This window comes from Patella vulgata, chromosome 4, assembly GCF_932274485.2.
Source record: "Patella vulgata chromosome 4, xgPatVulg1.2, whole genome shotgun sequence".
Taxonomy (NCBI): domain Eukaryota; kingdom Metazoa; phylum Mollusca; class Gastropoda; family Patellidae; genus Patella; species Patella vulgata.
In genome coordinates, this window is record NC_065882.2 from 80,779,166 (window position 1) to 80,805,199 (window position 26,034).

At 37.7% G+C, this 26,034-nt stretch overlaps 1 protein-coding gene across 2 annotated transcripts in view; it reads left to right on the top strand.

Annotated features, from left to right (window-relative positions):
• The window catches only part of LOC126817087 (centlein), a 91,823-nt gene that overhangs the window by 60,349 nt on the left and 5,440 nt on the right, over positions 1-26,034 (top strand). Inside the window, exons 14-34 of one of the 2 annotated variants that reach the window (XM_050543881.2) lie at positions 1,058-1,159; positions 2,908-2,999; positions 6,441-6,705; positions 7,859-8,094; positions 10,101-10,201; positions 10,942-11,027; positions 12,032-12,120; positions 13,422-13,508; positions 15,037-15,211; positions 15,553-15,650; positions 17,158-17,299; positions 18,343-18,481; positions 19,121-19,275; positions 20,194-20,325; positions 21,334-21,489; positions 21,648-21,745; positions 22,204-22,312; positions 23,503-23,562; positions 24,236-24,331; positions 24,848-25,033; positions 25,699-25,899. In XM_050543881.2, the coding sequence (XP_050399838.1) occupies positions 1,058-1,159; positions 2,908-2,999; positions 6,441-6,705; positions 7,859-8,094; positions 10,101-10,201; positions 10,942-11,027; positions 12,032-12,120; positions 13,422-13,508; positions 15,037-15,211; positions 15,553-15,650; positions 17,158-17,299; positions 18,343-18,481; positions 19,121-19,275; positions 20,194-20,325; positions 21,334-21,489; positions 21,648-21,745; positions 22,204-22,312; positions 23,503-23,562; positions 24,236-24,331; positions 24,848-25,033; positions 25,699-25,899 (2,805 nt within the window). The remainder of the gene's footprint in view (positions 1-1,057; positions 1,160-2,907; positions 3,000-6,440; positions 6,706-7,858; positions 8,095-10,100; positions 10,202-10,941; positions 11,028-12,031; positions 12,121-13,421; positions 13,509-15,036; positions 15,212-15,552; positions 15,651-17,157; positions 17,300-18,342; positions 18,482-19,120; positions 19,276-20,193; positions 20,326-21,333; positions 21,490-21,647; positions 21,746-22,203; positions 22,313-23,502; positions 23,563-24,235; positions 24,332-24,847; positions 25,034-25,698; positions 25,900-26,034) is intronic. The other variant, XM_050543882.2, reaches the window with a different exon arrangement.

The following is a 26,034-nucleotide window of genomic DNA, read 5'->3' on the forward strand; positions in this document are numbered from 1 at the left end:
GCTCTTTATCTAATCCTTCATAATGTCCTTTTAAGGGTTTTCTCCTGGCCTCAAGTCCACAAAGCATTCTCAGACTTAAGAATTTACTTAAAATTGTTTGCCTTATTTTAACTAAAATATAGCCCTGTATAAAACTTTTGTTGTTTTAATGTATCAAATACATCAATAAGAAACTATGTGCAAAGGTTTGTGTTTCTTGATCAAAGAGTTGAGTAAATTCTTAACTTAAGTCTGAGAATGTGAACTTGAGGTCTCGTCCTACTGTTTCCTCACTTTGTTAAGAGCCCTACGTACAAGCAAAATTATTGAAATGAAATGAAATGGGGTTTAACGTCCTACTGTTCTTCTCCTACTGGGCTAATGAAGACGGGCATACGCCATACAGTGAAATATGAGGGAAATTTTGCCCGGGCAGCGGCACAATGGCCTCCTCATATAATGAATTCCAACTGCCAAGGGATCTATTATGTGCACGCCAATGTATACACAGAACCTCGGTTTTCGTCCCATTCAAATGATTAGACAGCTGTCTTTGTCAGGCCCTCCGTCCTGCACCACTGACAAGGGGAAACCACATCTGAAAATCCTGATGAACTTTCTCGGCCAATGCAGGGATCGAAAACGCGACCTCCAGGCTAGCGAGCCAGTGTCTTACCCACCTAGCCACCGTGGCTCCGTATCGAAAACGCGATACCCAGGCCAGTGAGCCATCGTCTTACCCACCTAGCCACAGTGACTCCCCACTGGCAAAGGAAATCCAGGCTAAAAAATCCTGAGAAACTTTCTCGGCCATCACCAAGGTCGAACCCGTGACCTCAAGGTTAGCGAGCCTAACTCACTGCTCCCAGATTATAAGTGAATCTTATCTGTTCATTTGTGAAGAGTCTCAAGTTTGTAGTATAACATGTAGAATTGTTGAATTGTTTATATAGTATAACATGTAGAATTGTTGAATTGTTTATATAGTATAACATGTAGAATTGTTGAATTGTTTATATAGTATAACATGTAGAATTGTTTATATAGTGTAACATGTAGAATTTTTTATCTCTTCCAGGAATTATTAGATAAAGAGAATTTTATAACCCAGTTACAGGATAATCTACGTTCTAAAAATAAACCACAAAATCTAGATGGCAGTTTCATCGACAGATTTAAGGTAACATTTGACTTGACACCGTCAATATTTGTAATTCTAGTGACTTAAAAAGTTAATTCAATGTATCGTGCCGGCATACGAAGCAAAAAATATCCAGTCATATCAATTTATTCAACATTTTATTTTGAACTATGTGAAAGATGTTTAGCTCCTTGAAATAATTTGTATACTGTTATAGACTATGATTTAGATCAGTTTTAGATATTAAAATACTCTTAGACTGCTATGATTGTTACAGAATTGTAAATCTGTGGAAATTAGTGTTTGAATTAACATTTTCCAAGAAAAAAAAGTTTTAGATATTAACATGGACTGCTCTAACTTATGCGAGGGGTATTGGATGGTCAAATGGTTAGCACGTGTGTGCTGTATCATAAGGTCTGTCATTGAGTCAACTGGCATGGTTTCGATTCCCCGGTTGTACGTGACAAGGAGTAGGGTTGCCTGTCCAACCTTATGGGTTTTCTCGGGTCCTCTGATTTCCTCCCACTGCGAAAGACCCCTACGCGCAAGCGTATTATTGAATTAAATTGAACAGTGTGTTAGTCCCGAAATAACCTAGTTTGTGTCGTGTGGACGTTAAACCCTCTCTCTCTCTCTCTCTCTCTCTCTCTCTCTCTCTCTCTCACTCTCTCTCTCTCTCTCTCTCTCTAACTTTTGCAGAATGAGGAACCTGTTTTGACTTGGGGAACCTGTTTTACTTTTAGACTATAATTTATATGAGTTTTGCGTTATGTTTCAGGATGGGGAACCTTTTTGTCCCCCGCCTTTCGAAGAAAGCAGGGGACTATTAAAATGGGTTCGTCCGTCTGTCCGTCCGTCTGTCTGTCCGTCTGTCTGTCCGTCACACTTTTTGGGACACAATAACTCTCTTCCTAATTGAGCTAGAATGTTCAAACTTGGTGTATGTGTTTATTAGGTCAATGCCTTGATGGAGTTCGAAGATGAGCATTTTCCGCTTAGGGTAAGCAGAGATAAGCAATTTGATTGGTTGATGCTTTGGGACACGATAACTCTCTTCCTAATTGAGCTAGAATGTTCAAACTTGGTGTATGTGTTTATTAGGTCAATGCCTTGATGGAGTTCGAAGATGAGCATTTTCCGCTTAGGGTAAGCAGAGATAAGCAATTTGATTGGTTGATACTTTGGGGCACGATAACTCTCTTCCTAATTGAGCTACAATGTTCAAACTTGGTGTATGTGTTGATTAGGTCAATGCCTTGATGGAGTTCGAAGATGAGCATTTTCCGCTTAGGGTAAGCAGAGATAAGCAATTTGATTGGTTGATGCTTTGGGACACGATAACTTTAGTTCTAATTAAGTGAGATTGATGAAACTTGGTGTATAGTTTCATTACAGTAATACCTTGACTAAGTTTGATAATGAGCATTTTCTGCTCAGGGTAAGCAGAGCGATACGCAATTTGATTGGTCGAGACTTTGGAAAACAATAACTCTCCTACTTTGATTGTTAGACTATAAGTAAAGATATACTGTTTGATTGTTCAATACTTTGTAAAAGATAATTTGTGATAAATTTATATGTGTCCTCTAATTATTTTCCTATTTCGGCGGGGGACATCAGCCTCACTGTTGGCTTGTTTAGACTATAATTTACATGAGTTTTGTGTTTTGTTTCAGGATGTGGAACCTGTTTTAGACTATAATTTAGATGACTTTTGTGTTCTGTTTCAGGATGTGGAACCTGTTTTAGTCTATAATTTAGATGAGTTTTGTGTTCTGTTTCAGGATGGGGAACCTGTTTTAGACTACGAGTATAAAATAGAATGTATGAAGAAAGAAATCGACTTGTTAAAAGATAAATTAACTGATAAAAACAGGTGAGAAGTTGAATTGTTGCTTGATAAAAAAAATTATAAATATGATTGGAAACTGTGTAAGTGACAGGGGCTGTCGTAATCTAGCAGTGAGAACACCAAACTTGTGAGTAGAATAGAATATCGCGAAGGGTCTGGGTTTGATCAAGGTGTTGTTATGGAAAGTTGCTCTGAATTTCCAACCTGATTTTGTCATGTCACTGTTGCAGGATTGAGGGCCTGTGTGAAAAGTGTCTGGACGGAAAACCCACCCGTGTGTCTGAGGATTGGAATTTGAGGAATTTTTCCGTAAAGCGTCCCTGTCATTAAAATTTCCCTCATATTACATTGTGTCTACATTAAGGGCACTAAGGCTGCTTAATAAAGAACAAAATAACAAAAAGTAACACAAATATATTTCAAATAATTGAGCTATCTTATTAATGTACATGTGCATATAACTGAGCTATCTATACTAATATTTGTGACTGTCGTTTGTCTGTCTGTCTGTCTGTCTGTCTGTTCGGGGTTGGCGGCTACACTAGGTCTGCCCAGAGTCTGAAATTTGGGGTATAGGGGTAGCTCGGACCGGTGAGTAACATAGGCCAGGTGGCGTTACTCTACCACTTCCGGTTTTGGAGTTATGACCCCCGAGCGAAGCCGATCTGTTCGGGTTTGGCGGCTACACTAGGTCTGCCCCGAGTCTGAAATTTGGGGTATAGGGGTAGCTCGGACCGAGGAGTAACATAGGCCAGGTGGCGTTAGTCTACCACTTCCGGTTTCGGAGTTATGACCCCCGAGCGAAGCCGGTCTGTTCGGAATGGCTGCTACACTAGGTCTGCCCCGAGTCTGAAATTTTGGGTATAGGGGTAGCTCGGACCGGGGAGTAACATAGGCCAGGTGGCGTTAGTCTACCACTTCCGGTTTCGGAGTTATGACCCCCGAGCGAAGTCTGTCTGTTCGGGGTTGGCGGCTACACTAGGTCTGCCCCGAGTCTGAAATTTGGGGTATAGGGGTAGCTCGGACCGAGGAGTAACATAGGCCAGGTGGCATTAGTCTACCACTTCCGGTTTCGGAGTTATGACCCCCGAGCGAAGCCGGTCTGTTCGGGTTTGGCGGCTACACTAGGTCTGCCCCGACTCTGAAATTTGGGGTATAGGGGTAGCTCGGACCGGGGAGTAACATAGGCCAGGTGGCGTTAGTCTACCACTTCCGGTTTCGGAGTTATGACCCCCGAGCGAAGCCGGGTATCCTGCTAGTATATTATAAATACATGTGTATATAACTGAGCTATCTTATTAATGTACATGTGTATATAACTGAGCTATCTTATAAATGTACATGTGTATATAACTGAGCTATCTTATAAATGTACATGTGTATATAACTGAGCTATATTATAAATACATGTGTATATAACTGAGCTATATTATAAATACATGTGTATATAACTGAGCTATATTATAAATACATGTGTATATAACTGAGCTATCTTATAAATGTACATGTGTATATAACTGAGCTATCTTATAAATGTACATGTGTATATAACTGAGCTATATTATAAATGTACATGTGTATATAACTGAGCTATCTTATAAATACATGTGTATATAACTGAGCTATCTATACTAATATTTGTGACTGTCGTTTGTCTGTCTGTCTGTCTGTCTGTCTGTTCGGGGTTGGCGGCTACACTAGGTCTGCCCTGAGTCTGAAATTTGGGGTATAGGGGTAGCTCGGACCTGTGAGTAACATAGGCCAGGTGGCGTTACTCTACCACTTCCGGTTTTGGAGTTATGACCCCTGAACGAAGCCGATCTGTTCGGGGTTGGCGGCTACACTAGGTCTGCCCCGAGTCTGAAATTTGGGGTATAGGGGTAACTCGGACCCGGGAGTAACATAGGCCAGGTGGCGTTAGTCTACCACTTCCGGTTTGGGAGTTATGACCCCCGAGCGAAGTCTGTCTGTTCGGGGTTGGCGGCTACATCTACCCCGAGTCTGAAATTTCGGGTATAGGGGTAGCTCGGACCGGGGAGTAACATAGGCCAGGTGGCATTAGTCTACCACTTCCGGTTTCGGAGTTATGACCCCCGAGCGAAGCCGGTCTGTTCGGGGTTGGCTGCTACACTAGGTCTGTCCCGAGTCTGAAATTTGGGGTATAGGGGTAGCTCGGACCAGGGAGTAACATAGGCCAGGTGGCGTTAGTCTACCACTTCCGGTTTCGGAGTTATGACCCCCGAGCGAAGTCTGTCTGTTCGGGGTTGGCGGCTACACTAGGTCTACCCCGAGTCTGAAATTTGGGGTATAGGGGTAGCTCAGACCGAGGAGTAACATAGGCCAGGTGGTGTTAGTCTACCACTTCCGGTTTCGGAGTTATGACCCCCGAGCGAAGCCGGTCTGTTCGGGGTTGGCTGCTACACTAGGTCTGCCCCGAGTCTGAAATTTGGGGTATAGGGGCAGCTCGGACCGGGTGGGAAACATAGGCCAGGTGGCGTTAGTCTACCACTTCCGGTTTCGGAGTTATGACCCCCGAGCGAAGCCGGGTATCCTGCTAGTATATTATAAATACATGTGTATATAACTGAGTTATATTATAAATACACATGTATATTACTGTATGCTACCTAAGACTATTCAAGACTAAAAAAATTAGTCGACCCTCAGCCAGATTTGAGGGCTGAAAGTTTTTAAGGGTCAAAGGCTATAGCCTTATTAGCCTAATGGTTAATCCGATCTTAGGTGTCTGTCTGTCCTCATTAGACCGTTTGGTGCATTAAAGTAGGACATTAATCCATATGTCATTTCATTTCCGCCAACAAAGGGGGGTGGGGGCTGGGGGTGTTGGATGGCCGAATGGTTAGTGCTAGGGAAGTATTGAAATAAAATTGAACCATATTGTTAGTCCCCAAATGACCTAGATTGTGTGGAGTGGACATTAAACTCCATCTCTCTCTCTCTCTCTCTCTCTCTCTCTCTCTCTACAAACAGTATATAGTTTAATCCATGCTCAGATTTATTTAGAAAAAAAAGTTGGTTTTAATAATACATAATGTTTCTGGTGTAAGATGTTGAGAAACACCAAAACCCTGTTTCCAAATGAAATGAAATGAAATGAGGTTTAACGTCCTACTGTTCTGCTCCTAAACTGGGTTAATGAAGACGGGCATACGTCATACTGTGTGCTATGAGGGAAATTTTGCCCAGGCAGTGGCGTTATGGCCTACTCTTATATCGAATTCCAACTGCCAAGGGATCTTTTATGTGCACGCCAATGTGTACACGGGACCTCGGTTTTTCGTCCCATCCGAACGACTAGACAGCTCTCCTTGTCAGGCCTTTCGTCCTGCATCACTGACAAGGGGAAACCACGCCGGAAAACATTGCATTTGGACCAGTGAAACAAGCCATTTCGATAGACTGTATAGGTCTACTTTCATTTTTCTGTCTTCCACTTTTTTTCAGAATCATCACAGAACTCGACAATACCTTAGATCATTCTATAGAATTTGATGTTTCTAAGTTAAACAAGGGGGAGAGAACTCATTCTACACCATCTCGTGAACATCGTAGTGTTGCTACTAGTCCTATACGCTTATTACGAGAGACGAAACATCGCACCGTTAGTCGTTCACATTCCTGCTCACCAACCCGTAACACCAACCCGAATAGTCAGTTACTTAACACACGGAAAAAACTAGACGATACTGAACATTTGCTTCATTTAAAGGTAAGAATACGCAGCAGTCATTTCAGTCATGTCTACAAGTCATTTCAATTATATTTACCAGTCAGTCATTTTAGTCATATCTACCAGTCAGTCATTTCAACCATATTTACCAGTCAGTCATTTCAGCCATATTTACCAGTCATTCATTTTAGTCATATCTACCAGTCAGTCATTACATCTACCAGTCAATCATTTCAGTTATATCTACCAGTCAGTCATTTCAGTTACATTTACCTGTCAGTCATTACAGTTATATCTATAAGTCAGTCATTTCAGTTATATTTACCAGTCTTGACTGATTGACTGTGAATTTGACCAGTTGGAGAATTTACCTGTCAGTCGATATAAATGCCATCAAATTAGGATTTTAAAAAATTTTACCCTAAAACACAATAAATACATTTAGATTTAAGACTTTTAGGTGTAAAAACACTTATAAATATATTTAAAGCTAAAAACAGTCATATTCTTTGGGAAATATCTTGCTATTCTGAAGTAAACAAAATATGTCAAAAATTTATCGTCTACATTGGTACGTTCCCATTAGAAAGAAACAGTATTTTCAATAAAGCAAAGGCATTCACAAAATGACTGCTGTAGGGGAATTCTCCCTCTTGAATTACACATGCACCAATAGAAATAAAAATATTGATATTAACATTTGGCTTCAAAAGATGTCAGAGATTTGAAACTAGATACCTTTACATTTCTTTTTCATTCTCTTTCATGAAATATTAAAGGGCCATTATGGTAGATTAGATAAGGAGCTGACAGTTTTCGCTATAATAGTTAAAAAATAGACAATGAAAACAGAATATGCTGAAAATTTCAGTCAAATTGCTCCACTCTGAACCAAGATATTAGCGATTGAATTTTAGGCCTCATCTCGATCATCATTACTAAAGTCGATACAATAAAAAACAAAGTCTTGATTATCCATTTTGACGTTAAATCATCCATCACAAAATGTATTCAAACCAAGTAAATATCGAAGGCTAGCGATGGCATTGAGAGTTGATTATGGTCTGGATAAGTTAATTAATGTCTAATTAATAAATAAGATAACATTTCAGGCCTAAAGAAAGACCTGTAATAGGCAGATTTAGCTCTTGCATAATGCGTGTTTAAATGATTTTTTTTTTTAATACTTTAGACCAAAGAATTATCTGATTTAAGAAAGGTTCACAACAAAAGATTAGAAAGGTTAAAATCTCTCCAAGCCAGTTATAAAACCGTTAAAGATCAACTTAAAACACTAGAGGACGAACAGAACAAGAAGAAAAAGGTTCGTCGATCTGACCCCAGGTCCTTAACGAAAGAAGACAGTGATGGGGTGTGGAATGAACTCAACTATTTTAAACGTGAAAACAGAAATCTCGCGGTCGAAAAGTAAGTAGATAGATTTTATTTTGACTGATGAAATCATGCAATAATTGGATACTGCATTAGATGAAAAAAATTGGCCGTTAGCTTAAAGGGACTATCCTGATTTGAACAGAGTCTCGGCCCTTAGGTAGAGGATTTTATGGGATTTTAACACAAAATTAAGCAGTTTTATTCTCCAAAATATTATCAGGATTGGCCCTTTAATAGTGGTGTGGCAGGAAGTATCGCAGAATCGAGGTATCACGATTCACCTTCTCACGATTTGCGTATTGAATCGCGAGATGCAGAACTGATGTGTCTCGATTCTTTTTTTTTAATGTTTTATTATCGCTTCGTTAAGTAACCTGTCAGTCTTAATTATCCATGTCCCATATTATCTAAAGGTACACAAACACTGTTAAATTGTTTTGATCCTTATTTTGATCCACATCAATATTGTGATATAAAACAGTTTAGGCAGGACTAAAAATATCAGTTATTCATTTATCCTGTTATTTTTTTGATGAATATTGACCTGGTTATGAATCGTGATACGAATTGAATTGTAGCACATGAATCACATTACGTATCATATCATGATGGCAATATCCATCACTAGAGTTTAATTTCCTTTATGAGAAACACAGTGATTCAATGATTAAGGAACTGCCCCCCGAGTTCACAAAGCATTCTCAGACTTAAGTTAAGAATTTACTCAAAATTCTTCGCCTTTATAAAAACTTTGTTGTTTTTATGTATCAAATACATCAAAAAGAAAATGTGTGCAAAGTTTTGTGTTTTTGTATCAAAGATATTTCTCATAAACAGTGATTGAAAGTTGAGTAAATTCTTAACTAAAGTCTGAGAATGTTTTGTGAACTCTGACCCTAGCTTACTAACCAGGGGGTGCAGGGAGCAATCCCAATAATGGTCGAGAAAGTTCCTCCTCATGTCAGTTGTGCAAGACCCTAAACAGTTGGAATTTGAAATAAGACTGAGCCGTAAGCTTAGAAGTCCGGACAAATATTCCCAACGTAGCACAATACATTCATATCCACCTGTCTTCATTCACTGTAAACCAGGTATCATTTTAATCTTGTGTATCTAGCACTAATTTCTTTCACATTCGTTTAATATCAAATCTTTGTTTAAAATCACCATAAATTGTTTAATTTGTACTTCTGTCAAGTTTAAAGCTGACCATTCAATGTTGATAATGAGTGTCCAATTTACAAGTGTTTAATTTCTCAATCACTGTTAAAAAATAAACAACCCAATTGATTAATGATGTATAATGATTAATTTTTGAACTGTGGTCAGGAAATTAAATACTTGTAAATTGGACACTCATTATGAAAATTAAACAGTCAGCTTTAAACTGGACACAAGTACAAATTAGATGATTTTTGTGATTTTAAACGATTTTTACGAATTTTTAAACAAATATTTGATATTAAAAGAATGTGAAAGAAATTAGTGCTAGATACACAAGATTAAATGATACCTGGGTTACAGTGATTACAGCACTTGGTGCAGAACAGAAGGACGTTAAACTTCATTTTTTCCATTCCTTTCTTTCGTGAGGGGTTGGATGGTCGAATGGTTAGTGTGTGCGCGCTGTATCATAAGGTCTGTCATTGAAGTAACTGGCGTCGTTTCGGTTGTACGTGACAAGGAGTAGGGTCACCTGTCCAACCTCGTGGGTCCTTTGATTTCCTCCCACTGCTAAAGACCCCTACCCGCAAGCGAATTATTTAAATAAAATTGAACCATATGTTAGTCCAGGAATGACCTAGTTTGAGTTAAGTGGATGTTAAGCCCCATTTCTCTCTCTCCCTTTCTTTCGTTACCTTCATTGCCTTCTTGAGTGTTTGGTGACAAGAATTAGGGATAATTTTTGTATACACCCGTTTCATTTGATTATTGAAATTAAAGTATACCTTATGTCAGTCTCGTGATGACCTAATCAGTGTTAAATCCATTTCGCTTCTCTTTATTTCATTGATTTATAATGTTTGTTTATTTTGTAGCATGAACATGCAGGAAGAGATTGATATGTTACGAGTTCAAGCAAGCCATGATGCTGCTGCTATACATGAATTACAATTAGCTCTAGAACAAGATAGAGAGGGTAAATATAACTCGAGTTACAACTAGAACTGGCTAGAGAGGGTAAATATAACATGAGTTGTGACTAGAACTAGCTAGAGAGAGTAAATATAACATGAGTTACAACTAGAACTGGCTAGGGAGGGTAAATATAACTTGAGTGATAACTAGAACTGGCTAGAGAGGGTAAATATAACATGAGTTACAGCTAAAACTAGCTAGAGAGGGTAAATATAACATGAGTTACAACTAGAACTGGCTAGGGAGGGTAAATATAACATGAGTTACAACTAGAACTGGCTAGGGAGGATAAATATAACATGAGTTACAACTAGAACTGGCTAGGGAGGGTAAATATAACATGAGTTACAACTAGAACTGGCTAGGGAGGATAAATATAACATGAGTTACAACTAGAACTAGCTAGAGAGGATAAATATAACATGAGTTATAATTAGAACAAGATAGAGAGGATATTGAGATAGAGGCCTTGACCAGTGTGTGACAACCTACACTATAAAACAGTTGTTCTTATGATTGTATTGGATGCAAACTTTAATAAAGATTATGGAGATGCAGTCCCAAAATTAAGGATGGCGTGTTTACGGGTTGAAGAACCTGGAGAATAAACTTTGTATGTTATCAATAATGGAGTTTTGTTATTACAGAACATGACTATGTGTATTGTATTGATAATGGAGTTTTGTTATTACAGAACATGACTATGTGTATTGTATTGATAATGGAGTTTTGTTATTACAGAACATGATTATGAAATAAAGAAATTACAGTTTGATAATAAAGATAGAACAGAATTAGAAACACAATTACACAGTTTAAATTCACAGGTAATAATATGTTCTGGTAATATTTGATTGTTGTACTAGTTTAAATTCACAGGTAATATAATACGTTCGGGTAATATTTGATTACACAGTTTAAATTCACAGGTAATATAATACGTTCGGGTAATATTTGATTACACAGTTTAAATTCACAGGTAATATAATACGTTCGGGTAATATTTGATTACACAGTTTAAATTCACAGGTAATATAATACGTTCGGGTAATATTTGATTACACAGTTTAAATTCACAGGTAATATAATACGTTCGGGTAATATTTGATTACACAGTTTAAATTCACAGGTAATATAATACGTTCATGTAATATTTGATTATTGTACTAGTCATGGGGGTTGAGTTTAAATTCACAGGTAATATTCAATTATTGTACATTTCATGCTGGCTAAGTGGGTATTGCACGAGTTCTAGAGGGCTATCCCAGTTTTGATCTTGGTTTCCCCTTGTTAGTTTGCGTGGTTGGGTGGCCGAATAGATAAGAAGGTCTCATTTAGTCATGTGGCATGGTATCGATTCTCAGCTGGTACGTTACAAGGAGTAGGGTTACCTGTCCAACCTCGCGGATATTTTCTCCAGATTCTCCTGTTTCCTTTCATTGCTAAAGACCCCTACACGCAAGCAAATTTTTGAAATAAAATTGAACCATATGTTAGTCCCCAAATGACCTAGTTTGTGTCGAGTGGACCTTAAACCTCTCTCTCTCTCTCTCTCTCTCTCTCTCTCTCTCTGTTTCTCTCTAAACCCCTTGTCAGTTGTTCAGGATAGACGGCCTGGTAACCTCCAGTTCCCGGGATTGGACTCAGGTCCGGTATAAATTAAAGATGCCCTGACATTTGGAAATACAAATATGAAATGCTGACTGTATCGGTGCTATTAGAGCACAAGTTGCCAGCTCCCTTTGAATCATACAAACATCAAATAGATATTTTTAGCTATGTGTATTCTTCGAATGATAAAAGTAATTTATATGATTAATTGACACTTCAGTTACAAAGTAAAGAGATTTTGATAAGAAAGTTAGAAAAAGATGTCCGGGAAGGAAGCAGTGTTAAAGATTTACTGATTGAGGAAAAGAGGTGAGTAGATAAATTCTTTTAGCTTCTGAAATCCAAGTCATTTCGGAGCTACTGTGGATCAGTGAGTAAGGCACAGGTTTGATTCCAGTGTTGGCCTAGAAAGTTTTTCAGGATTTTCCAGCATTGTTTTGGAGTGATGCAGTACGAGGATAGGGCGACTGATTAGGTGTTGGGAGGGGACAGCGAAAAACTGCGTAATATTTTAAAAAGCTCTGATAAACAGATCATTGTATCTGCTGTCTAATTAAGATTAAACATACATTATACAAGAGCTAAATCTGTCTATTGCAGGTCTTTCTTTAGGCCTGAAATGTTATCTAAATTATTAATTAGACATTAATTAACTTATCAAGACCATAATCAACTCTAGATGGCATCGCTAGCCTGCGATCTTTAGTGGATTATGAGCCGATTTACTGCATAACTTTCCTTCACGATTTAACAATTAAATGGATAATCAAGACTATGCTTGTTTATTGTACTGACTTTAGTAATGACGATCGAGGCTAGGCAGAAATTTCAATCGCTTAGTTCTCAATTCATAGTGGATCAATTTGAATGAAATTTTTAGCAGATTGCCTTTACATTATCTAGTTAACTATTATAGTGAGAATTGCCAACTCTTTATAGAATCTCCCATAATGTATGTTTAAGTTGGTTGGGTGGTATAACGATCTAATGAGCTTTAGATCTCAAAGTCTGTCATTGAGTCAACTGGCGTGGTTTCGATTCTACACTTGTATGTGACAAGGAGTAGGGTTGTCTGTCCAACCTCGTGGGTTTTCTTCAGGGTCTCTGCTTTCCTCCCACAGCTAAACACCTCTACGCACAAACAAATTACTGAAATGATATTTTAAGATTTGAAGAAAAAAAACAGAATTAAAAGTTTGGATATTAAAAGTTCAGATATTAAGATATTTGAACTAACCTCAACTCTTGTTGTTGTTTTTATAGAGAATCTTGATTACTGAGAGAACTGAATCTTGTAGTACGGTGGTATTTTAATCAAAGGGAGAAAACTCCAATTTAGCCAGTCTTCCTGGTAATGTTTATATATTTGCCTGTCATGTGTAGTAGGACAGAAAGTTATTTTATTTCATTCATAGATGTACTGATTGGATGCAAAACTAAGGTTGGGTGTCCAACTTACCCTTGACAGTTCGAAACAAAGAGTAGCACACAGCATGGCATAGGATGATAAACCCCATTTTCAGCAGGCAATATATAAATTACCATAGTAACACAATGACTAAGACATTAAACCCCATATTGCTTTATCTGTGTATAATCTATATTTAAAGGAATCTCAAATCTGAATTATTAAATTTACGAAGAGAAACTGCTGATTATAGAATGACGATAGCTAATTTAAAGAGAGACACAAGCAGGTAGGGTATATTATATTTGTACGCAGGGCTGAGTTACAATTGTGTCTAGTCACTCGGATGGGGGGTCACAATGGCTGAGTGGGTAAGATGGCTGGCTCGCTAGCCTGGAGGTCGGGTGTTCGATCCCTGCATTGGCTGAGAAAGTTCATCCAGCTTTGTAGGATGTAGGATGAAGGACCTGACAAGGACAGCTGTCTAGTCATTCAGATGGGACGGAAAACCGAGGTCCCGTGTACACATTGGTGTGCATGTAAAAGATCCCTTGTCAGTTGGAATTTGATATAAGAGTAGGCCGTAGTGCCACTGTCCAGGCAAAATTTCCCTCATAACACACTGTATGACGTATGCCCGTCTTCATTAGCCCAGTTTGAAGCAGAACAGTAGGACGTTAAACCCCATTTCATTTTCATTTCATTTCATTTGGATGGGACGGAAAACCAAGGTCCTGTGTACACATTGGCGTGCACTTGAATTTGAAATAAGAGTAGGCTATTGTGCTGCTGTCTAGACAAAATTTCCCTCATAGCAGACTGTGCCCATCTTCATTAGCCCAGTCAATGCAGAAAAGTAGGACATTAAACCCCATTTCATTTCATTTTAAATTGTAATGTAGTGTCCAGATGATCATGGTTACTCTAGTGTCCGGGTAATCTGGATGGTATATACATGGGACCCGAGAATGAACGAGAGGTGCAACCAGATGTACAGTTTCCTCCAGTTTCTCCGGTTTCCTCCGTCTGCTAAAGACCCCTAATGTGCAAGCGAATTATTGGAATAAAATTAAACCATATGTTTGTCCCAAAATGATCTAGTTTGCGTCAAGTGGCCATTACATCCCATTTCTCTCTCACGTCAACGTCATATACTTCCCTTCCGGCGTGGTTCTCCCTTGTCAGTGATGCAGGACGGAGGGGCTGACAAGGAAAGCTGTCTAGTCGTTCGGATGGGACGAAAAACCGAGGTCCCGTGTACACATTGGCGTGCACGTAAAAGATCCCTTGGCAGTTGGAATTCGATATAAGAGTAGGCCGTAGTGCCGCTGTCCGGGCAAAATTTCCCTCATAGCACACTGTATGGCGTATGCCCGTCTTCATTAGCCCAGGTTAGGAGCAGAAAAGTAGGACGTTAAACTCCATTTCATTTCATTTCATTTCATACCACTTCCCACATTTCACATCCTGATCAAAACTTTGGTACGTACACCAATCAATAGCCATTAGTAAGATTATCAGCGTTCCTATTGATCTTTTGAAATCAACTCTAGTCTTTATTTCTGTGAGCAGAAGGACTAAAATGACGTCACGGATTGTTTATTGACGGAAAGTTACAACTACTCACAGAGAACAGCGGAAATTATTAACATTGAAATTTATCTGTTGTAGGTAATATTGACATTCAGGTTCGTGTTGTACTTATGGAAAGGTTAGGTTGACATAATAACTTGTGTTCTTAGAATTACGGTATTTAAAAAAATTATGAAGCTTTTCAGGTGACCTTTAATGTTGTTCTTTTCCTCATCTGTTTCTAGATTGAAACGAGAAATTGATGAGAGCAATCAGTCGTCGAAGATCAGTGAAAAGGACGGAGTGAAGAGTTCATCTCCTGATAGTTCCAGTGATGTAAAGATGTCTCGTGGATTATTACCCAGATTACCTGTATATAGAATCAACAAACGTAGAACAAGATCAAAACCATCCAAACAGGTACGAATACCTTGTCTATATTCCCTCTCCATAACCATCCTAACAGATGCGTTCGCTCATCGAGTGGGGTGGTGGGCGTGCACGTAAAAGATCCCTTGACAGTTGGAATTCAATATAAGAGTAGGCCATAGTGCTTCTGTCCGGGCAAAATTTCCCTCATAGCATACTGACACTGAATGGCATATGCCCGTCTTCACTAGCCCAGGTTAGGAGCAGAACAGTAGGACGTTAAACCCCATTTCATTTCATTCCCAATAGCATCTCACAAGTTAGATTCTTGGCGTGGGCCAAAAATAACAGTTCATATGACTTTCACTTCTCAAACATTTTTTTTATTTCAGTACCAAAGAGCATTAAATAGAAGTATTGAGAAAATGTCAGCCATGTTTTCTAATTTTAACGAGGAAGATTGGGAAGAAGTATCAGAAAGTGCAGAAGTGTAAGTTTGAGTGTTTTTGTGAAGAAGTGTAAGTTTGAGTGTTTTTTGTGAAGAACCAATGATAGGGTAACTATTTCAGACCAAAGGTGAAGTGTGTCGGACTCTTTCGTAGCCGTGAAATCAGTCGTCATGGTAAAGCATGAAGTTGTTTCTGTATATCTAAAGCGTCATTATATGTGATATTGAATTTACATGTACACCAACTTGTACCGGGGACCTTGGTGTTTCGTACGAAAGGACTACACACTGGGTATCATTTAATCTTTTTTATATAGCACTAATTTCTTTCACATTCATTCAATATCAAATCTTTGTTTAAAAAATCGTTTAAAATCACCAAAATTCATCTAATTTGTACTTGTGTCCAGTTAAAGCTGACCATTTAATTTTGATAGTGAAAGTCCAGTGTACAAGCGTTTAAATTTTCAATCACTGTTAAAAAATAAACAACCCAATTGATTAATGATGTATAATGATTAATTTTTGAACAGTGGCCAGGAAATTAAATTCTTGTAAATTGGGACACTCATTATACAAATTAATCATTCAGCTTTAAACTGGACACAAGTATAAATTAGATGATTTTGGGTGATTTTAAATAATTTTTACTAATTGTCAAACAGAGATTTGATATTCAATGAACGTGAAAGAAGATAGTGCTAGATACACAAGATTAAATGATACCTGAGTTATAGTGGTTACTTGTCAGACTTTCTCTCCTGTAGTTTTCAACTGATACTAGAGAACTGTGCTAAAATATCCCAGGACCTCCTCGTTCATGAGCCAGTGCTTAACTCACCCAGCCATTTACCATTTTTACTTATTAAACAAATCCCATGTACCCCAAATAACCTTTATAGAAAACAGGTCTCAGAATTATTATTATTTAATTATAAACAACAAAGACCATTAAAGATGGCTGCATGAAAAAAATTAAAGACAAATGTTCAAACTTGATTCAAATTATGGTTTTGGTTTAATTGTTAATCACAGAAGATAGAGAGAGAGAAATGGGGTTTAACGTCCACTCAACACAAACTAGGTCATTTCGGGACTAACATATGGTTTAATTTTATTTAATAATTCGCTTGCACGTGGGGGGGCTTTAGCCGAGGGAGGAAACCGGAGGACCGGGAGAAAACCCACGAGGTTGGACAGGCCACCCTACTCCTTGTCACGTACAACCGTGGGTTTCGAAACCAGGCCAGTTGACTCAATGACAGGCCTTATGATACAGAAGATAGATGTAGTCATCAAATAATTCTGTTTGTCTGGCTATTCTGGCTACAGGACCTTAACGACCCTCCGTCCTGCACCAATGACAAGGGGATTTTGTACCAGAAAACTGTGAGGAACTTTCTTGACCATCACCGGGAGCGAACCTGAGACCTCCTTGTTACCAAGCCAGCATCTTACTCACTGATCCAATGTGGCTCCTTAAGCTAACATTTATTTATTCAATAATATCATGATTGTGTTGTCTGGCTACTCTGGTTTATTATTTTAGTGAAGAAGAAACAGATTTAACAGGTAGTGATATGTTAGGAAGAGCCATCGTTAGTGCTTCACGTGAACAGGTTGGAAGTAAAAGACTATCTGATGGCCAATCGTCAAATCAAACAGATTCCAGTACTGGATATAAAAGACAGGTGAAGTTTATTCAATTAGTCAGTTCATATATGTATTTACAAAAACCTGATTTAGGTGATATATTTTTTGGTCAAGATATGCTAGAGCATGCTCGTTTTATGTAATGTCTTCTTGGCATGTGACTTTCAAATTGCTGAACCAGGGATAATTATCCTTTAGGACTTCTAGATCCGGAGATTTGATGGTCGAATGTTAGCACGTGCGCGCTGTATCATAAGGTCTGTCATTGAGTCAACTGGCATGGTTTTGATTCCTCGGTTGTACATGACAAGGTGTAGGGTCACCTGTCCAACCTTGTGAGTTTTCTGTAGGTCCTTCGGTTTCCTCCTACACGCAAGCGAATTTATTGAAATAAAATTTAACCATATTTTAGTCCTGAAATGGTCAGGTTTGTTTCTCTCAAAAACAGATGTGGGTGTGAGCAGAAGCGTAATATAATCATACATTTCAGCTAAGTTGATTGGTCGAGATACCAACATATTCAGTTCGTGGTTACCTGAAATTATTCTTTACTCTTTTGACACTTAATTCGGGAAAACTCAATTTGTATTTCCTAGATTAAACATACATTATGCAAGGGCTAAATCTGCCTATTGCCGGTCTTTCTGTAGGACTGAAATGTTATATAAACTATTATTTAGACATTTATTAACATGAAAAGACCAGAATCAACTCTTGATGCCATCTTATGAGTCCGATTTTCACTGGATTTGAATCGGATCTGCTGTTCAACGCTCATTGATGATTAAAAGCAAAAATGGATAATTGATACTTTGTTTTTTTATCGTACCGACTTTAGTAATGATGATCAAGGCTAGGCCTTTAATTCAATCGCTAATATCTTGGTTCAGAGTGCAGCAATTTGACTGAAATTTTCAGTATATTCCCTTTACATTATCTAGTTTTTAACTTTTATAGTGCGAACTGTCAGATCTTTATCTAATCTTCCATAATACCCTTTTAAGTAATTTTGACGATTTAAAAAGTATATGCCCTGTGAAATCTGAAATAGCATCTTAATATTATTGTTGTTTGTTCATAGAATTCCAGTCCTCTACGGTCTATGAAAAGTCGAACAGACAGAAGAATAGCGGGAAGTTCTCCGTTGTCAAGAGACACAAGAAGTTCTGAAAGCCTAGAATCCGTCACAGAATCAAGTAGTAATGAAAATATGAACAGAGGTAGGTGTAGAAGTTTTGTAGATAAAAACAAACGGAATGGGGATAATTTAGATTTAGCAACGACGCCAGTCTGAAGAAAACACAGATCCTATTTCATTTCGCCTTTTATACTTTAAAATTTCGTTTTACGTGTCTTTACTGTTGGGGCGAGTTTTTGGCATGAGGTGCACGCAACTGTGGGTAACCCACTAGAAACATCAACGCTGATTGGTTAATCAAATATCTGACATCATAGGGTAAAAAGCCACTTGTGTGATCTCTGACGCGACCTTCCATTATAACCAGTCAGATCTTCATGTAGTAGAGGCCATTGAAAGTATAATAAAATGAAATGAAATACAATCTGTAGTGTAGGCCATAGAAAATATAAAAAAACGAAAGGTGATATAGATCTGTATTTTAATCAGATTGCAATGACGCTTAAGCCTGCCACGGTTTGGTTCATGGTACTTTGTTCCATACCGTGGTTCGATAAACACGGTTCAGATATCATTAGCCACGAAAGACTGAAAATGTGACAGTCTTTATAGGTTCTTGAATGACTGAGCTGTTGTGGACTTAATGAAACCATCAGATCTTCATGATTAAAATTAAAATCGTCGGATCTTCAAAATTAAAATTGAAATAATTTTATTCTAGTAGTTGTAATGAGGGAGATGGCCACGTCACCTATAACTGTGTCAGGTGGAAGGTTACCATCATCGAGACCAAAACGTATTAATTACCATTATAATGTACCAGCTTCACGACAACTTGGTCCTTTAAAACAACGAGTTAATTATCTTCAACAACAGGTAAATGTTTATTATAACATAAAATATTTTTAATTTTCTGGAAAGATTAATGCTTGCTGATCTTTTGAAGGTTGGGTGGCTGGATGGTCTGAGGCATGAGTTGTAGATTATAAGGTAGGGAGCCTGTCAAACCTTGTTGGGTTTTTTCCGGTTCCTGCAGTTTCCTCCTGCACGAGAAAATTATTGAAATAAAATTGAAACCATATGTTAGTCCCAAAATGACTTAGTTAATCTATTATACCATAACATCTCGGGATGTGTGTTTATGTGTAGATGGCTGAATAGTTAGGACATGCGCGTTTGATCAGAAGGACTGTCATTGAGTCAAGTGGTGTGGTTTTTATTCCTCGTTTGTAACTAACAAGGATGTTAAACCCTCCCCTCTCTCTCTCTCTCTCTCTCGCTCTCACTCTCTCTCTCTCTCATATGAAATAGAAACACATAGTCACATAGTAAATGAAGATTTTTAAATTTATCTAGGCATCTACAAGTGGAAAAAGTTTACCTTCATGAGACAAAGAAGCTTATTGTTTATTAACCCTAAACACTTTGATAATCCTTGTGGATATTTTGTTTTAAGAATTTAATGATTCTGATAATTACTTCATGGGTTGTTGGGGGATTGGATGGCCGAATGGTTAGCATGTGCGTGCTGTATCATAAGGTCTGTCATTGAGTCAACTGGCGTGGTTTCGATTCCCTGGTTGTACATGACAAGGAGTAGGGTCATCTGTCCAACAACCTCGTGGGTTTTCTCCAGGTCCTCCAGTTCCCCCCCCCCCCTGCTAAGTTGCTAAGAGCCCCTGTGTGCAAGGGAATTATTGAAATAAAATTGGACCATATGTTAGTCCCAAAATGACCTAGTTTGTGTTGAGTAGAGGTTAAACCCCATCTCTCTCTCTCTCTCTCGTTTTCTAGGTAAATACATTACGTGAATCCCGTGGTAATGCGTTGAAGACGGTTGGTGAACAGAAAGAAATGATATTACAATTACAGACAGATTTAAACCTGGCCAATCAAAGGTTAAAGATGACCAAAATGAACATACAGGTAATTGGAGACCATCGCAAACATTTCAACACTTCCATTGCAACAAATAAAACATGGGTTGAACGACTCTTCGGATAAATAAATTTCAACCCCTTCATCCAAAGGAATAACCAATGGGTTGAATGACTTCTTGGATAAATAAATTGCAACCCTTCCATCCAAACTAATAACCCAGTTGTTGGTTGAACAACTGGGTTATTAGTTTGGATGGAAGGGTTGCAATTTATTGGTTGAACAACAACTCGGATAGAACTTGATAAATAAATTTCAGTGATTTGATATTGAGTCATGAACAGAAATATGTCAACATTTTTTTACTTCTTCTGCACAGATGGACAGGTGGGTGGGCTATTTCTCACTCCGTCTGCGTGGATAGGCAGGTGGGTGAGCTATTTCTTACTTCGTTTGTACGGATGGGCAGGTTGGTGAGCTATTTCTTCAATATCTATCCACGACACACAACTAAACTGTCTTGTGGTACTGAAGCTTTGAATCCCATTTCATCAAGAACAACTTTTGAGGACATGGAACTGGCCGTTTCTTAGGTTCAAATTGTTTTCTTTGGTAATAATAATTTGGTTAAAGATACATTATGGGATTTTCGATAACGAGTTGGCAGTTCTCACTATAATAGTTAAAAACTAGATAATGTAAAGGCAATTTGCTGAAAATTTCATTTAAATTGATCGACTATGAACCGAGAACTAAGCGATTGAAATTTCCACCTAGCCTCGATCATCATTACTAAAGTCAGTATGATAAACAGCATAGTCTCAATTATCCATTTAATCATTAAATCGTGAAGGAAAGTTATGCAGTAAATCGGCTCATAATCCACTAAAGATCACAGGCTAGCGATGCCATCGAGAGTCGATTATGGTCTGGATAAGTTAATTAATGTCTAATTAATAATTTAGATAACATTTCAGGCCTAATGAAAGACCTGCAATAGGCAGATTTAGCTCTTGCATAATGTATGTTTAATATTTGACTTATTTTAATTGCCAGAAAGTGACGAATCATTTAGATAAGTTACAGAAAGATAAGATAGGTTTAGAAGGACAGTTGTCAGCTCGAGAAGAAAGTTGTACAACTAGTGTAACTGGATCACCAAATGATAAACAGACAGAAAATGGAGTCAAGTCACTAGAAGTTAAACTTCGGGTAAGTATCTTGACAAGGTGTAGGGTCACCTATCAAACCGTGTTGGTTTTCCTGTGGTTACCTTCCTCCCATTGCTTAAGACGCGCAAGCAAATTAATGAAAAAAAAATATATCATTTGATCTAGTTCTTGGACGTTAAAATCCATTTTCTATTGTAGGCATCATCAGCAGAAATTGCTCGTCAAGCAGGAAGTATTAAATCGTTAAAATTAGAAAATGAGCAGTTACAGGAACAAGTTAAAAAGTTAACAGAAAAGTAAGTATAATGTATACTTTAATGATAAGTAAGTACATGAAACCATTATTCTGTCAATTACGATTTTCCGCAATAATTGATAATGAAATACAATAAAAATACTTTGATAAAATTAACGACTGAAAAATAGGATGTTAAACCCTATTTCATTTCACTCATTAAAATTGATATTTTTGGGTTGATATTTATTGATATTTTTGAGTTGATATTGATTAATATTTGGGTTGATATTTTTGGGTTGATATTTATTGATATTTTTGAGTTGATATTGTTTTTAATATTTGGGTTGATATTTTTGGGTTGATATTTATTGATATTTTTGTTGTTTTTGTTCATATTTATTGATATTTTGGGGTTGTTATTTTTTATTTTTTTATTGATATTTTGGGGTTGTTATTTTTATTTTTTTATTGATATTTTGGGGTTGTCATTTTTATTTTTTTTATTGATATTTTCAGAATAAACCATGTAGAAAGAGATAACAACCAGAAACGAAATTTACTCGAGAGTCAAAGAACTAAACTGAAAAATTTACAAGATAAAGCTAAAACAGACTCAGAGACAATAGTAAGTATTGTAATTCACAGTCTCAGTACTATGCTCGTTTCTTTTTATTATTTGTGGGGGAGGGGGGGATCACATGTAAGACGCTGGCTCGCTAGCCTGGAGGTCGGGTGTTCGATCCCGTCATTGGACGAGAAAGTTCATCCCGGTTTTCTGCCGTGGATCCTCCTTGTCAGTGATGCAGGACGGAGGGTCTGACAAGGACAGCTGACTAGTCGTTTGGATGGGACGAAAAACCGAGGTCCCGTGCACTTAAAAGATTCTTTGACAGTTGGAATTCAGTATAAAAGTAGGCTGTAGTGCTGCTGTCCGGGCAAAATTTCCCTGATAGCACACTGTATGGCGTATGCCCGCCTTCATTAGCCCAGTTCAGAGCTGAACAGTAGGACGTTAAACCCTATTTCATTTCATTTTATTTTGTGATTCAATTAAGTTTTGCCTGTGCAATTTCCCCTTGTCAGTAGTTCAGAGCGGAGGGCCTGGCAAGGACAGTCTAGTCACTTGGATGGGTAAAAAAAAATGAGACCCCATTGTACACATTGATGTGCACGTAAAAGAACCTTTTAGAGGTAGAATTCGTTATGAAAGTAGGCTGGTTCACTGCTGCCTGGGCAGAATTTACCTCATAACATAGTGTATGGTGTCTGTGCAGAAATAATAGTATATTAAAACCCATTTCATTTCATTATACTTTCTCGTTAACCATATGGTTTTGAAGACTGTGTGGGGGGGGGGGGGGGGATGGCTGAATGGTTAGCACGTAAGCACTCTATCATAAGATCTGTCATTTAGTCAACTGGCATGATTTCGATTCCCTGGTTGTTCGTGACAAGGAGTTGGGTCACCTGTCCAACCTCGCGGATTTTCTCCAGGTCCTCTATTTTCCTCCCACTGCTAAAGCCCTATACGCGTAAGCGAAATATTGAAATAAAATTGAACCATGTTAGTCCCGAAATGACCTAGTTTGTGTCGAGTGGACGTTAGACATCCTTTCCTGGTTAGCATGTGTGCACTGTATTATAAGGCCTGTCATTGAGTCGACTGGCGTGATTTCGAATCCCTGGTTGTACGTGACAAGGAGTAGGGTCGCCTGTCCAATCCTTGTGGGTTTTCTCCGGGTCCTCCGGTTTCCTCCCACTGCTAAAGACCCCTTTCCTTTAAATTTATTTGAATGAATGTATAATTTATTTTAGGTTGAGTTGGAGACGAAGATAAAATTATTAAATGAAAGTAGTGATAGAACTAAAATACAGGTAAATATATTAATTTAATTAAAATACAGGTATAAGTAATTAAATTAAAATACAGGTAAAATATTAATTTCATTTAGATACAAGCAAATATATTAATTATATTAGAATACAGAAAAAAAATATTAATTTAATTAAAATAACTGTAAAGATATTAATTGTGATAAAATAATTAGATTAAAATACAGGTAAAAATATTAATTATATTAAAATACAGGTAAATATATTAATTAGATTAAGTACCGACATATGTAGTAATATTAATTTAATTGAAGTATATGTATGAATACTTATTTTTTTAAAAATAAATGATTCATGTCTTTTGTGAAATGGGAGTCAAGATAACACAATCCTCTGGAGTTACCTCCCCTGGTTTCCATGTGTCAGTAGTACATGACAAGGAGCAGCGTCTATTGTTAAGATGGGACTGAAAACTGAGGTCCTGTGCACACTTTGGTTTACTGATAAACCCTTGATGAAGAGGATACGTAAACATTGCTCTCCAAGCAAAATTTCTCTCACAGGCACACTGTATGGCATATATATGTCTTTATTAGCTCGATAAGTAAGAACAGTTGGACATTATATAATCTCTTTTGTGAAATATTGTTTTGGAAGTCACCATGGATTTGTGGTAGTTTTACATTTTGTCAATGATAATATTTTATAATTTTAGCTGGAATCATTAAAGAAGCGAATATCTGCCGTGTCGAAAGATAAAAAAGAAGCTGATGAAACAAATATTAAACTCATTTCAGATGTTGAGAAAATGGTAAGTTGTAATTTTCAACCAGATGCGATAACGATGCTCTAGGAATAGATACTAAAGTTTTAACATTGACGATACTGTCCACTTCATTTATCCATGTCTAAATGTCACTAGGTGATAGCTAGAGACTATCCATCTGTTGTTTTTAAAAAAAATCAGATAATGTTATAATCATACATTATATAATCCAATCACAAAGTAGCCACGGTGGCTAAGTAGGTAAGACGCTGGCTTACGGTGGCTAAGTGGGTAAGACCCTGGCTCGCTAGCCTTGAGATCGCGTGTTCGATCTCTGCATTGGCCGAGAAAGATTCGTCAGGGTTTTCTGCTGTGGTTTCCCCTTGCCAGCAGTTATAAGAGTAGACCATAGTGCTGCTGCCCTGGGAAAATTTCCCTCATAGCACACTGTATGGCGTATGTCCGTCTTCATTAGCCCATTCGGAGCAGAACAGTAGGCCATTAAACCCCATTTCATTTCATTTCAATTTTCGACTACAGTATGTATTGTATATTTTACAGAATAAACAGTTAAATGAAACATCAAAGAAATATACAAATCTTGAATCAGCCATGGTCGATCTAGAAGATACAGCCAAAGAACAGCTTCATGGATTGGCTAGTCAAAGTGAGGCTGCGATAGATTCCGTCCAGGTTAAACTAATTGAAACACATGAAAAAGTCCTCAAATATGAACAATTTGTAAAGGTATTATTATAAATGATATCATTGTGAACACTCTTTTTCTTGTTCATGTTCGAGGAGTTGGATGGTCAAGTGATTAGCACGTGTGCGCTGAATCATAAGGTCTGTCATTGAGTCAACTGGCGTGTTTGTACGCAACAAGGAGTAGAGTCGCCTGTCCAACTTTATGGATTTTCTACGGGTCCCCCGGTTTCCTCACACAGCTGATAACCCCTACGCACAGTTGGATTATTGATATAAAATTAAACCATGTGTTAGTCCCGAAATGATCTACTTTGTGGACACTCTCTCTATCTCTCTCTCGATTTTTATAGTTTAAAATTTCATTTTACTTGTCTTTACTACACTAGGATCTGGAAGAGTTGTTATATAACCCGCATTCTAGATGATGTGAGTGAACAGTCAATGAAAAGGTCTGTTATGGCTTGAGGTGCACAGAACTGTGGGTAACCAACTAAAAACATCAATGCTGATTGGTTAATCAAATGTCTGACATCATAGGGTCAAAAGCCGCTCATATGACCTCTGACGCACCCTTCCACTACAGCCGGTCAGATCTTCAAGTAGTAGAGACCATCAAAGTATGAAAAAAAAAAAACCGAAATATAGATCTGTAGTTTAATCAGATTATTGCTTTCTTGTAAAAATGAATTAAAATTATTTTTCAGATGTTAAGCTGTGAAATATTGTCTCGAGTTGAAGAAGGACGTCGGGAAATAAATGATAAATTGACGGCCAGTCAACGAGCCAAGGCGCCTAAAGACCCTACACTAGAACAAGCCAAGGCAATAGCTCAAGACCTTTTTAACCTCAGTCAGTCTGATATTGAAGAGTTAATGATTGACGATAATTCTACGCCAAAATCAAAGGTAAATATTTTTTTTATTGTAGAATTCATAAACTCTTGATTTCATTGAATTATTGCATAAGTGGTAGACCTTGGGGGAGGAAAGGTCCATATCCCTGATTGTTGATTACTTGAGCATAAGGGTTAAAAATGTATT